Genomic DNA, 15,328 nt, shown 5'->3' with positions numbered 1-15,328 from the left:
GAGCCTGTTTTCCCTCAGGTTTACTTTCTTCAGCCAGGTTTCTGACAAGAACTATACAGATTATGATTTGAGGTCCTAACTCTTAGGATGAATGGAGTCATATACACTTTGGAACTCCAAGAAGGCAGAGTGACTTCTCACTATGAAGTCTGAAATGCTGGATAAGGAAACAGAAAGCACCCTGACAGGTGTCAGACAAATGCCCTCCTGTTTCATTTGGTCAGTGTTGGTTTTCATCACTTTTAACCAAGAACTCTAAATATTACAATGGATTAAGAGTAAGTACATTTGACATTAAAAAGTTCTTAATGTGGGATTCAGTGAAAAGAAAACACAAAGCTAGCACATGGTTAGAGCATGTCCTGTCTCTAAAAATCTGAAAAGGTATTAATATAACAATGTTTACCGTGGAGATTCCAAGGTAACAGAGTACAAGCAAGCTATTTTTCTCTCTATGTTTCTATGTATATTTTCTAATTTTTCTATAATGAACTTTTATATTGCTTGAGTTTTCAGAAAGTCTGCAGAATATAAGACCAACTACAAATTAATAAAAACAAAATTCCCCCCCAAAAGAATTAGTAAAATTTAACCCAATAGTTAATTAACTAAAAATACTGGTATGCCATTCAAATGTCTTACTTTTGTGAAATATACATAGATCTGTGTCAGCATAGTCTTGGAAAGAAAAAGTTAAGTCTTCAACAAATTGAGATGAGTAAACAATCTTAGACTGACTAAGGAAGCAAGTTAGTGAGGAATGTCCAGTTTTATGCAATGTCAAAGTCAAAGGAATCCACGATGAAAAATTTTAGTTGCTACTGACATTTTATCTAAAAAAAAAAACACTAAGTTTGTAACAGAATTCCATTTCAAAAGTGAATTCCCATTAAAGGAGACTAAAGAGAGATGACAACCAAAGGCAATACCTGACCTGAGGGACACAGACAAACACACAGCATCAGGTATTACAAGAGGTTTGGAGAAAAACAGAGCAGGTAAGATAATGAAGTGGAAAGAGCAGAATTTTAGGGGGAAGATTTTTCTGGGGCAGCAACGTTTGACAAGCGAACTACTTGATGTCTTTTCTTCAGAAAGTTTACTTTAGAGCAAAAATCAGTTCTGACCATTAATGAGAATCCTGGTAATTATTAGTCTTTCAGCCCCTTTTTATAAATAAAATCAATCTGGTTCAAAGTCTGAGATTTAAAAATTAAGAAACTGAACTCTTCCTGGGCCAATAATATATTGAATCAAATTATTCTCAACTCTGAAAAATTCAAAGCAGACGCAGTCCCTATTTTCAATAGGTATGAATTAAACATGCACAGAATGGCTATAAAGCTACATGCTGCTGCTGCTAAGTCACTTCAGTCGTGTCCGACTCTGTGTGACCCCAGAGACGGCAGCCCACCAGGCTCCCCCACCCCTGAGATTCTCCAGGCAAGAACACTAGAGTGGGTTGCTATTTCCTTCTCCAATGCATGAAAGTAAAAAGTGAAAGTGAAGTCGCTCAGTCATGTCCAACTCCTAGCGACCCCATGGACTGCAGCCTACCAGGCTCCTCCGTCCATGGGATTTTCCAGGCAAGAGTACTGGAGTGAGGTGCCACTGCCTTCTCCGATAAAGCTACATGGCAAACTTTATTTAACAATTTTTATTTATTTATGCCGGCCATATATTCTCATTATAAAATTATATGAGAACAGAATTCATCATAAAGAATGTGACTGTGACTTTAATTTTTAAACTTTTGTAAGACTGCATGTATTAAATTCACAAATCAAAAAAGACAAAAGAAAACAAACAACCCTACCATACAAGTATGCATCCCCATTTGGGATTACTCTAATACTGAAAAACTGATTCAGTCTTTTTCTATTAAAAAAATTTAAGTAATTCAACATCTTCCCCTCAAAGATCAAAAACAAATATATGCTGCAACTAATGGCTGCATATTGTCACCCTGCTTATTTAACTTATATGCAGAGTACATCATGAGAAATGCTGGACTGGAAGAAGCATGAGCTGGAATCAAGATAGCCGGGAGAAATATCAATAACCTCAGATATGCAGATGACACCACCCGTATGGCAGAAAGTGAAGAAGAACTAAAGAGCCTCTTGATGAAAGTGAAAGAGAAGAGTAAAAAAGTTGGCTTAAAGCTCAACATTCAGAAAACAAAGATCATGGCATCCAGTCCCATCACTTCATGGCAAATAGATGGGGAAACAGGGGCTGACTTTATTTTTCTGGGCTTCAAAATCACTGTAGATGGTGATTGCAGCCATGAAATTAAAAGACACTTACTCCTTGAAAGAAAAGTTATGACCAGCCTAGGCAGCATATTAAAAAGCAGACATTACTTTGTCAATAAAAGTCCGTCTAGTCAAGGCTATGGTTTTTCCAGTGGTCATGTATGGATGTGAGAGTTGGACTGTGAAGAAAGCTGAGCACCGAAGAATTGATACTTTTGAACTGTGATGTTGGAGAAGACTCTTTGAGAGTCCCTTGGACTGCAAGGAGATCCAACCAGCCCATCCTAGAGATCAGTCCTAGGTGTTCATTGGAAGGACTGATGCTGAAGCTGAAACTCCAATACTCTGACCACCTGATACGAAGAGCTGACTCATTTGAAAAGACCCTGATGCTAGGAAAGATTGAGGGCAGGAGGAGAAGGGGACAACAGAGAATGAGATGGTTGGATGGCATCACCAACTCAATGGACATGGGTATGATGGACTCCGGTAGTTGGTGATGGATAGGAAGGCCTGGCGTGCTGCGGTTCATGGGGTCGCAAAGAGTCAGACACAACTGAGCAACTGAACTGAATGACTATAAACTCCCTCCTAAAAGTAACTAAAAACTGGAGCCTAAAGCAGTCACTTTAAACCATAAAGACATAAATAAGAAGGAATGCTGTTCCTGGGCCTCATTTTAAGAGGTAGCACTTTCCACCTTGAGGCATCTGACCTTTTCAAAGTCCCACTCAGAGTCCCATTCAAAGAGTCCCCCTCAGCCCAGGGCCTCCACGGTTACTGTCTTCTCTTCATCCATTACTCGTGTCCTCTTACCTTCAGCAGCTCCTTGCAGCTGTCAAGCCCAATGTCCACAAGAATGCTTTTCACCTTTTTCCGTACCTTCCTGATGTTGTCAAGATTCTCCACGGGAATTTGAAACATTTTTTAAATTTTCCTTTAAAGAAAAGAAAACAAAATTATAATAAGTGTATACACACACATGCGCGCGCACACACACACACGGGAATTTGAAACATTTTTTAAATTTTCCTTTAAAGAAAACAAAATTATAATAAGTGTATATACACACACACACACACACACACACACACGGCGCTAGTGGTAAAGAACCCGCCTGCCAGTGCAGGAGACATAAGAGACATGGGTTCGTTCCCTGGGTCAGAAAGATCCCCTGAAGGAGGGCATGGCAGCCCACTCCAGTATTCTTGTCTGGAAAATCCCATGGACAGAGGAGCCTGGTGGGTCGAAAAGAGCCGGACACAACTGAAGCAACTTAGCACGCATCCATATATACACACATACACATGTATGTGCATAGAGTTTTTAACAGGGTAGGTAAAGAAAGCAGAGTAATTTTCAACAAATTATTCTGGGACAATTAGATTTCCACAATCAAAGAATAAGCTGGATTCTTTCCTATTAGTATACACAAAAATTAATTCAAAATGAGTCCTATACATCCATGCATAAGTGAAAACTTTAAAACTCTCAGGAGATAACTCAGGCATAAATTTTCATGACATTGGATTTGGCAACACATTCTCAGATATGATATCATAAAACACTAGGAACAACAGAAAAAGTAGCCAAGTTGGACTTCATCAAAATGAAAAACGTATATGCTTCAAAGAAAACCATCAAAAAAATGAAAAGACAATCCACCACATGGGAGAAAACATTCATAAATCTTATTTCTGATAAGGAACTTATATCCAAAATATATAAAAAAAACTCTGATGACAATAATTAAAGGACAAATATGCCAACTTAAGAACAGGAAAAGGATCTGGATATTTCTACAAAGACAATATATAAATGGCCATTAAGCACTTAAGAATATGCTTAAAAACATTAGCTATGGGGAAAAGCAAATAGAAACCATCCTGAGATAACTCGTCACACCAACTAGAATGGCTGTCCATCTTAAAAGAAGGAGCAGTAACAGTGCTGGCATGGATGTGAAGAAAGCGGACCCCCCATGCACTGCTGGCAGTAATGGCAGAAAAGTGGTGCAGCTGGTTTGGGAAAAGTCCAGTGGGTCCTCAAAGGATTAAACATGTAAGTACCATATGAACCAGCAGTAACACCTGAGAGAAATAAAAAACCTGCATGCAAACAAAACACTGCACAAGAATGTTCACAGCACCATTACTCAGAAGTCAAAAACTAAAAAAGCGCAAATGTCCATCAACTGATAGATAAATAAAACGTGGTGTATCCGAAGAATGGAATATTATTTGGCCATAAAAAGTGAAGTGCTGATGCATGTTACACTGATAACCCTTGGGAAATACTATTCTAAGTGAAAGGCATCAGACACAAAGGACCACATATTATATGATTCAATTGACAGGAAATGTCCAGAATAGACAAAATTTACAGAGACAAAAAGAACACTGGTTGCTTAGGGCTGAGGAGAATGGAAGGTGATGTGAACAAGGTTTCTTTCTGGAACAGGGACAACATTCTACAATTGACTGTGGTGATGTTATGCTCAACTCTGTGAATATGCTACATAAAAACCACTGACTGTACACTTTAAGCAGATGAACTGTACGGAATGTAAATTATATCTCAGTAATGCTGCTTTGGGGCTTTTCTAGGAGATCTGTTGGTAAAGAACTTCCCTACAATGCAGGAGACCCAGGTCTGATTCCTGAGTTGGGAAGATCCCCTGGAGAAGGAAACGGCACCTCACTCCAGTATTCTTGCCTGGAGAATCCCATGGACAGAGGAGCCTGGTAGGCTACAATCCATATGATTGCAAGAGTTGGACACGTCTTAGTAACTAAACCACCACCAACTCTGCTTTTAAAATATCTGAAAAGGCATAAAATTAAAATAAATCCTGTGGTAGCTGACCAGGATAAAAGGTACAGCTGTGACCTTATTATCTGTAATAAATACGGATTCTAAAAATATATATTTGTTAATGTGTATGTGTATATTGTACAGCTCAGGCCACTGCAAGAGCCTGGAAGTAGTTACACACCAGTAGCAGACCACGCCTTGGGCTCAAATCTTCCTTTCTAAATATCACTTTCCCTTAAAAGGAAGCAGGGCTCCTTGGAAAAATGGCTGATTTCAGGGCTGGAGCACAGAAGAGACAAAATGATCCTAGAATTCGTCTTCTGCCAGAAAATAAAGGAGTTGCTCAGAAAATGGGGAGACATGTCAAAAGTACTCAAAAGAAGTCAGCTTGAAGAAGTTTCCACAAGCCAAAAATATGGGACAATACGGGTACCAAATAAATGACAGTAACAGATTATAACCTGCAGCCCTGAAGTGTCCAAAGATAATGTCACCGCATCTCCCCTCTACATGGTTTCCTGAGAACATGTCCGTGACATTCCTCCTAAGCAGCGGGGGCATCTACACCCCCACTCCTTGAACCTGGGCAGAACTCGGCAGCTCCCTCGACCAATAAAGCATGGCCATGTGAATGCCCAGGCTAGACCACAAAACGCCACACACTTTCCTTGCCCTCTGGGTACCATTACTCTTGGACTCTAGACTCCTTACTGCAAGAAGCTCAACTAGCCCACATGGAAAGGTTCCACATCAACCAATGGACATGAGAGTGAAGGTGCTCTTACAGCCTGCAGCTGTCCACTCACCCCGAGTCTTTGAGTTTTCTCAGGTGAGGCCCCAGACATTGTGGAACATAAACGAGCCATCTCCCCCTCCTCCCACCTGAAGAATTACTTAATTTTTATATACAATATTTCACTCCATGAAGTTTTATGGTGGTTTGGTATTCAGAAACAGTTATCAAAATATAACCCACTAGAACATACACTCAAGTTCATGATAACAAAAATAATTAAATTTAAAGTTTAGTCAACAACAGGGTATTTCATATCATTTCCAAGCATCTCCCCACAAAATACTCATTAATAACCAAGGGGAAAAGAGCAATTCACAGAAGTCTGGAAGACATCCAATTAAGAGACAAAATTCCCTGTAAACTTCAGAAGTATCCAGATGATACAAGAGCACCATTCGTAATAGCCAAACTGTGGGAAAAATCCAAGCGTCCATGAAATGGTGAACAGATGAGCAAAACATGACATACTCATACCACAAGACACTACGACAATAAATATAACTAGGCACTAATGCACACAACAGCATGAACATCAGTATCTCAAAAACATGATGCTAAGTGAAAGAACACAGATGCAAAGTCCTCATATTGTCTGAGTCCATTTATATGAAATGTTCAAGAGAAATCTACAGAGATAGAAGGTAGATTAGTGGTCAGCTGTGGGTAACTGCACATGGATAGGTTTTTGGGGAAAGTGCTGGAAATGTTCTAATACTAGATTGTGTTGTTAGTTGCACAATTCTATAAATTTACTAAAAATCAACTAATTATACTTCTTAAAGAGATGGGAACACCAGACTACTTTAACTGTCTGCTGAGAAGTCTATATGCAAGACAAGAAGCAACAGTCAGAACTGGACATGGAAAAATGTACTGGTTCTTGGGAAAGGAGTACAACAAGGCCGTGTATTGTCACCCTGCTTATATAACTTATATGCAGAGTTGTTGTTGTTGTTCAGTCCCTAAGTCATGTCTGACTCTTTGCGACCTCATGGTCTGCAGCACACCAGGCTTCCCTGTCCTTCACTATCTCACAGAGTTTATTCAAACTCATGTCCATTGAATCAGTGATGCCATCCAACCATCTCATCCTCTGTCATCCCCTTCTCTTGCCCTCAATCTCAATCAAATAACCCAGCATCAGGGTTGTTTCCAATGAGTCACCTGTTCAAATGAGGAGGCCAAAGTACTGGAGCTTCAACTGTCAGCAGCAATCCTTCCAACGAACAGAGTACATCATGGGAAATGCCAGGCTGCATGACTCACAAGCCGGAATCCAGATTGCTGGGAGAAATATCACAACTTCAGATATGCAGATGATACCATTCTAATGACAGAAAGGGAAGAGCAACTAAAGAGCCCCCTGTTGAGAGTGAAAGCAGAAGAGTGAAAAAGCTGGCTTAAAACTCAATGTTCAAAAAACTAAGACCATGGCATCTGGTCCCATCACTTCATGGTAAATAGATGGGGGAAAAGTGGAAATAGCAGCAGATTTTATTTTCTTGGGCTCCAAAATCACCATGGACAGTGACTGCAGCCACGAAATTAAGACACTTGCTCCTTAGAAGGAAAGCTATGACAAACCTAGATAGCACACTGAAAAGCAGAGACATCACTTGCTGACAAAGGTCCATAGTCAAAGCTATGGTTTTTCCAGTAGTCGTGTATGGATGTGAGAGTTGGACCATAAAAACAGCTGAGCACCGAAGAATTGATGCTTTTGAACTATAGGAAAAGACTATTAGAGTCCCTTGGACAGCAAGGAGATCAAACCAGTCAATCTTAAAAGGAAATCAACAATGAATTGGAAGGACTGATGTTGAAGCTGAAACTCCAATGCTTTGGCCACCTGATGTGAAGAGTTGACTCACTGGAAAAGACCCTGATGCTGGGAAAGACTGAAGGCAGGAGGAGAAAGGAACGACAGAGGCTGAGATGGTTGGATGGCATCACTGACTCAATGGACATGAGTTTGAGCAAACTCCGGGACACAGTGTAGGACAGGGAAGCCTGGTGTGCTGCAGACCATGAGGTCGCAAAGAGCTGGACTACTTACTGAACAATACTCAGAAAAAGAACATGCAAGGAAAAACTAAGGAACTGTTTCAGAGTGTGAGAGACTAAAGACAATTAAATACAATGTGCAATTCTAACTAGATTCTTTACTATAAATGATGTTTCCGACTGGCAAAACTTCAATGTGGGCTGAGGATCATCAGATGGTAACAATGCATTGATTTTCTGATTTTGATGATTGTGTGCTGGGTATGCAGAATGTCCTTATTGTAGGAAATGGACAATATTGGAGTCATTTGGTATCTTTTCTGGCAACTTAGTTTCCCATAATTCAGGGGAAGTTCTTTGTACTACACCAGCAACTTTCTATAAATCTGAAACTATTTCAAGAAAGGTTTTAATGCACAAACTATAAAAGCTACGAACAAAATCAGTTAAATTTGAGTTAAAGAAATGTCAGGTAAAATAACGCTAATTTTCAAATTATCAAAATAATAACTTAAAGATTGATAATATCCACTGGTAGTGGCATCACCGACTTGATGGACATGAATTGGAGCAAGCTCTGGGAGTTGGTGATGGACAGAGAAGCTTGATATGCTACAGTCCATGGGGTCACAAAGTGTCAGACATGACTGAGCAACTGAACTGAACTGACTGGTAGTGAGGGTAAGTAGAAAAACATTAATTTCTCCATGTTTACACATCGACTGGCAGTATCTCCCAAGATTTTTAAACAATTTCTCTGGTTGGAAATTCCACTTCTAAACCCTTTTACAACTCCTCCTCGCTCAAGGATAAGCTTGGAACCCCTTCTAAGAACTCCCAGAATGGCCAGTTTATACTTATTTCATTGCACTCACCTCACTACGTTGTAATTATTTCCTTATATACCTATTTTCCCTTTTGAACTAAACATCTTCAGGGCAGGAATCATGTTTCTCTGCACATCTGGGCCTATCACAGAGGTTCAAAATGGACAGGCTATTATGGAGGATTGGTGAGTTGGAGTTCAAGACATTCTAATAGATAAGCATCAAAAAAAATCACTGAGGAGGAGCCTGGTAGGCTGTAGTCCATGGGGTCGCTAAGAGTCGGACACGACTGAGCGACTTCACTTTCACTTTTCACTTTCATGAGTTGGAGAAGGAAATGGCAACCCACTCCAGTGTTCTTGCCTAGAGAATCCCAGGGACAGGGGAGCCTGGTGGGCTGCCGTCTATGCGGTCAGTCGCACACAGTTGGACACGACTGAAGCGACTTAGCAGCAGCAGCAGCAAAGGAGTATCTAAATGTATTTGGCAATAGGTAAGTAAACCTGAAAACATGGACCAGAATAAAACGAGACATGAAAGGGGCATTAGAGCTAACAGTGGGAAGAACTTCTCCTACTGAGTAATAAGAAAATGTGAAGTATTGAGAAGCTAATTTGGAATGGGTACATTTTTCAGACAAGTTACCTATGTAAAAGTTATACTTCAGGTTCAGTAGAGAGTTTGAAGGATCACTTAGCATTTTAGAACCAGAAGATACAAAAATCATAGCAAGTAAAGTTTTAAAATAATAAAATTATTAACAATAAAATGCACTGAACTGGGTTCTAGGCTTCAAAAGCATAATTTAAAAGACAAGTTGTCAAGAACCTTGTGGGAGCATTCTTAAAAATTAAGCACAGCATCACTTTCAAGCCCAGACTGGCTTCTCTGGCCAGAGCAGCCTCAACAGAAACTTCCCTTTACCTTTTCCACTCACTCCACCAGACATGCTGGTCTGTCCTCCTTACAGTTCCCGGAGTGCTTCTTTCCCAAAAGCTGGCTGATAAATAGGACTGCCCAAGGTTAAGACCATCATCCACCTATATCTACAACACAGAAGCTAAATGTATTGCTTGTAGAGAAATCTGGCCTCACATAGGAAGTGCTGATCTTATCACAGTTGAGAAAAGTAGTACAGGGACTGGCCACATTTCACAGGATGGTTCCCAAGCTGCTCCTGACAGGCCATCTCTCAGGAGGAAGGCGCTGAAGAGGCTTCCAGTGATCAGGCAAGCTTTAAAGGGCTCTGCAGGTACTTGTTCAAGGCTTGGGAGAAGGGCCAAAGTCTCTGTGAACCTGCAGAATAGGAGCTTTTTATTCTCAACTATACACGCTCCCATTCCCTCATCACTGTTGCTGTGGTTCCCTCCCTCCAAACAAGTACACAGGTCCATTCTTCATTTTTAGAAAAAGTTTCCTGTTTATAGCATTTACTGTTTCAGAGAAACCAAATAAACATAATAAAATAAAAGACAGGTAAATCACAGAAGTTCTGTCAGGAGCCTTGGTCTACTGTTGCCAACCACTTTGAGAGAAAAAAGCTGACTTTTACCATAATTTATCCATTCTCTAAGAGATGTAAGATTCTACACAGAAGGCCGAGTGGATTAATTAACTGGAAAAGAAGTTGCTTAATGCTTCCATATATCTATAGATCCTTTACTGATGCTATTCGCTATATATTCTTAGTACTCAATTAAATCTGTATTTTCACCATTAGGAAACAGCAGGCTAATGCAGCTGTACTATCTACCAAGTTCAGTTCACAGTAAATTATTCTTTTCTTTTGTATTTTACTATTATTTTCAGCTGTGCTCGGTGCTTGCTGCTGCACACATGCTTTCTCTAGTTGGAAGGAGTAGGGCCTCTCTTGTTGCAGAGCACGGGCTCTAAACCCACAGGCTTCAGTAGTTGCAGCATGCGGGCTCAACAGCTGCACCATGCAGGTACAGCAGTTGTGGCTCATGGGCATATTAGCCACACAGTAGCTTCTGGAATCTTCCTGGATCAGGGATCGAACCTGTGTTCCCTGCACTGGCAGGCAAATTCTTACCTACTCTATCATCAGGAAAAGTCCCACAGTAAATTACCTTTAACTTCGCAGCGTGTGGTAGACAAGAATTTACCAAAAATCGCATTCAAGTGCAAAAGAAAATCGGAGAAAGCAATGGCACCCCACTCCACTACTCTTGCCTGGAGCATCCCAGGGACAGGGGAGCCTGGTGGGCTGCCGTCTATGGGGTCGCACAGAGCCGGATACGACTGAAGCGACTTAGCAGCAGCAGCAAAAGAAACTATTATTTTCCAAAGAGGCACTTAAAGGGTTTTTGTTGCTTTTTAGTATCACGATCACTTAAGAATATCCCATTATCAAAAAATACACCGTAAAAAAAGTCATTCTGGTAATAAACAGTAATTTTTTAAGTCATAGACCTTTCTTGTAAGTTCCTGTGAAATCTAAGTTCTGAAACGATTTCACTTGCAAAACAATCCAGAACAATGATCTCACAAGCAAGACTCTGGAGCTACACTGCCTGAGTTCAAGTAAACTCCACAGTTTACTACTAGTTGTGTGATCTTTAGCAAGTTATTTAATCCCAGGGACTGTTTCTTCTGTAAAACAGGGACTGCACAACCGACTCAGAAGCAGTTTTGAGGAAGAAAATGCATTTAACACAATAAAAGCACTTAGAACATAAGACTGTGAGTTTGCTATTATCTAACTCCAAAAACTTAAAATGCAACATCCAAAAAACTAGGATCATGGCATCCTGTAGAAGCAGTCACAGATTTTATTTTCTTCAGCTCCAAAATCACTGCTGATAGTGACTGCAGCCATGAAATTAAAAGACGCTTGCTCCTTGGAAGGAAAGCTACGACAAACCTAGACTGTATTAAAAAGTAAAGACATCACTTTGCCAACAAAGGTCTGTACAGTCAAAGCTATTGTTTTTCCAAGTAGTCATGTACAGATGTGAGAGCTGCACCATAAAGAAAGCTGAGCACCTAAGAATTGATGCTTTTGAATTGTGGTGCTAGAGAAGACTCTTTATAGAGTCCCTTGGACTGAGAGATCAAACCAGTGCATCCTAAAGGAAATCAACCCTGAATATGCACCAGAAGGACTGATGCTGAAGCTCCAATACTTTAGCCACCTGATGTGGCCTCGCTGGAAAAAACGCTGATGCCACAGAAAGACTGAATGCAAAAGAAGAGGGTGGCAGAGAATGAGATGGTTATAGATAGCATCACTGACTCAATGGACTGAATCTGAGCAATCTCTGGAAAATGGTGGAGGACGGAGAAGTCTGGAATCCTGCAGTCCTGGTGGGGGGAGGGGAGGTGGTGCTGGCAGTCGGACATGACTTAATGACTGAACAAGCTCCAAAAAGTATAAGTGAAATGCTAAAACTACTCGAATACAGGGTTTTGTCGTTTCTTTTTAAGTCACTTTTAAAACACGATATTTCTACAATACATGAAAGCAAGAATCAAAGGTCTGGGTTCAAACACAGGAAGATTCCTTCTCTGGCAGGCGCCTTCAGCAAGTCCTCATGATTCAGTGTCCTCCTTGTAACACACTGCCAACAGGTCCGTGATAACCAGAGTGGCAGCCACAGCAGAATATTGGGGTGTGACCACTCAAAGTGACTACAACCATAAATTCACCAGAAACATATTGCAAACTTGGATCAAATTAAAAAGGTGTCCCAGATATCTTCAGATAGATAGATATCTTCCCTGGTAGCTCACATGGTAAAGAATCTGGGTTCCATCCTCGGATCAGGAAGATCCCATGGAGAAGGGAATGGCTACCCACTCCAGCATTCTTGCCTGGAGTATTCCATGGACAGAGGAGGGTGGCGGGCTACAGTCCACGGCGTCAGAGTCGGAGACGACTTTCACTCACTCACTACGGGACAGGAAGGTCTCGAGTGGTTACAAGAATTGTGTGTGAGTGTGAGTTGCTCAGTCGTGTCTGACTTTTTGCGACCCCATGGACTACAGCCCACCACGCTTCTCTGTCCATGGAATTCTTCAGGCAATACGGGAGTAAGTGGCCATTTCCTTCCCCATCCTCTCCCGACACCAATCCTCAATTCCTAACCCTAAAACCAGCTCTCACATCCTTACCACTGCTCAGTCAGACGAGTGAGCCTGTCTCCTCCCAACTCCAGGCCCCCTCCAGACTAGCACCAGTACCCTTACGACACACAGTTCGGTCACTTCCATGTCTAAAGACCACTGTCTCAACAAACTCCCAATTACAACTAGAATATCAAAGTTCGTTCATAACATGGCTACCTACTCAGTAACAAGTTACACATATTTGTAAACATGTATGTCTAAACAAGTTACACATACATTACTTGACTTCCAACCAAAGCCCAACAGCGCCTTCCTCAACTCGCACTTTTTGCGTGGCCCTCTCCCCCAGAACGCTCCTCCCGACTCCCGGTCCCACGTGCGCGCTGAGCCCTGTGGGGCTCGCCGCTGCCCTCAAGCACTTGCCCATCTGCATCATAAATCACCGCACACAAGAGTCCTCCAGGTCTCAAGAGGCTGCCATTACCCATTCCATTCAATTATAAGGAGTTTTAAGAGCATTCCGGCAAGCCTCCCATTCAAATTCAAAGAAAATACTTTAAACATTTAATTATTTAGCAACTGTTCAGTGAGAACTAGCGGCTACTATTTTCGACGTTCCCAAGCCAAGAGTCAGGAAAAATTCTGCGCGCTCTACGTAAGCGCGGTGAGCGGCGGTATGTGAAAAGTTCAACTGTAATGTCAACATCTGCACGTCATCAGTATTCACACCGAGAACTCCAGGGTGAAGGAATTGGAGCTCCTCTCAGCTGTGCGCTCAAGAAAAAACCCGCCACAACGCAAGCAGCTGAGCGCGCTTCTGCCCGGCCCGCGTCCGCGCTCGCTCCGGGCGGCCCTCCGGCTCCCAGCCCGCCCCCCTCCCCGGCCCTCGCCGGCCCTCCCCGACCGCCGCCCTGTCCCCGCGTTCCCCTCGCCCAGATGCCGTCCCCCGCCCCGCCTCCCGGGCCCCATCCCCGCCCCCCTAGACCCCGGCCCCACGTGACGCGGAGGGACGACGGGCACCCTTCAGGCCGCGAGCCCCGTGCTGGCAGAACGTCGCGGGATTCGAGAGGCGGCCACGGGCCGCCGGGTGTGGGCGGGGTGGGGCGGGGCCGCCGCCGGGACTTCGCAGGCCGGGCCAGGGGCGTCGCCGCGGGCCGGGCCGGGGTTACCTACCGCTGGGCGCCCGCAGCGCCGCCGCGTCCCTCGCACGTCTGGCCGCGCCCGCTGGGGCCCCGCGCCCGCCCGCCTCCGCCCCGCGCGGCGGGACCCCCGCTCGGCGCGCGCCACCCCGCGCGACCCCGTCCCCTCCTCCCAGCTCGGCCAGAAAGAGAAAATGGCGCTCGATTGGCCTCCGGAAGTGACGCGCACCCTCATTTGCATGCCGATGCAGTCAACCAATGGGAGAAGAGCATGCATGGGACCCCCCACTGGGCACTGTCCCAAAGGCCCCTTTGGGCCCCTGCCTTAAGCTGAACTGGAGGCTCAGCAGTGGGAATGGGGTTTTGTGTTGAAGCCCCCTCCCCTGACCCCACTCTTGCTACAGTGAACTGGCCTGCTAGCCTCTCACCATATCTACAAACTCTCGTGAGAGTTTGAGGTGATGGCGTCACTAGAGGGGGCGGGGCCCGTGCGTCGTTCTTCACGTGACCAATCACGTGGGTTCCCTAGAGCTTTGTCTTCATTTGCATGAGGTGGGGTGGAGCTAGTGGCAGTAGCTGGAATGGGTGGCCCCGCCCACATCTCAGAGCCAATGGGAAACCAGCTGTGAGGGGAATCCTGCCCTATCATTGGAGGATAGAACTTGAACTATCAGAAGTTTGACAAGGATGCTCTTGATACAACTTGGTGAACTGACTGGATAGGGTCTCCTGACTTCGTAATTATATCCTAAGGAAATTAATTTCACACTTTTTCTTGAGAATTCGTATTTTTAAGTTAAAGCTACTACGTGCTGTGTAGGAAAAAAGTTAATTGCATACATTTATAAAAATTCTTAAATGGCTTAAAAGTTCACTTTTGCCCAGCTTTGTAAAAAAAGATGTGAAGGGATAATATATTTCTCAAAATGAATGTACCATAACGTGAATGGAGCTTTCAAAATGCCTATGGGTCTTCAACTGTTGAGTAAAGTGCCCAAGGGGTAAGACTAGAACCGCATTGCCCTCAGGGAACTTGAAGTTTAACGGGGAGGCCTGCTGTGTAGGCAAACAACTATTTTAATTTATCGCTCCTCAATGACTACTCCAGCCCTTTCTCCCTTCACTGAAGCTGCCAAGCCATTACCTGCCCCTCCTCAACTTACTTTTCAGCACAAGACCATGTCTACTTCTTCCAGAACACCAAGACCATCAAAAATGGTCTCCATCTATCTCCTCCGGCCCCATGTGCACACCTTTTCCTCAGCACCATCCTGATCAGAGTACGCGTCGGTTCACGCTCAGGACCAGTCCCTTCATTCCTGGGCCTTGTTTGCCCTGCCCGGCACCTCATTGCCCAACCATTCAGTTCAGTTCAGTCGCTCAGTCGTGTCCGACTCTTTG

General features: G+C 43.3%; 1 protein-coding gene across 2 annotated transcripts in view; it reads right to left on the bottom strand.

Moving 5' to 3' along the window:
- ADNP2 (ADNP homeobox 2) overlaps positions 1 to 14,012 on the bottom strand; it is a 34,443-nt gene extending 20,431 nt beyond the window's left edge. The window contains exons 1-2 of one of the 2 annotated variants that reach the window (XM_040264408.1): positions 13,962 to 14,012; positions 3,075 to 3,195 (exon numbers count right to left, since the gene is read on the bottom strand). In XM_040264408.1, the coding sequence (XP_040120342.1) occupies positions 3,075 to 3,182 (108 nt within the window). In that variant the 5' untranslated portion in view covers positions 3,183 to 3,195; positions 13,962 to 14,012. Of the gene's footprint in view, positions 1 to 3,074; positions 3,235 to 13,961 lie in introns of those variants that run through there. The other variant, XM_040264409.1, reaches the window with a different exon arrangement.
- Between the last annotated feature and the right edge of the window lie 1,316 nt (positions 14,013 to 15,328).

Source organism: Oryx dammah, unplaced genomic scaffold, assembly GCF_014754425.2.
Source record: "Oryx dammah isolate SB20612 unplaced genomic scaffold, SCBI_Odam_1.1 HiC_scaffold_22, whole genome shotgun sequence".
NCBI classification, from domain to species: domain Eukaryota; kingdom Metazoa; phylum Chordata; class Mammalia; order Artiodactyla; family Bovidae; genus Oryx; species Oryx dammah.
Note: the sequence above shows the minus strand (reverse complement) of the source record. Positions and strands in the feature narration are given on the sequence as shown.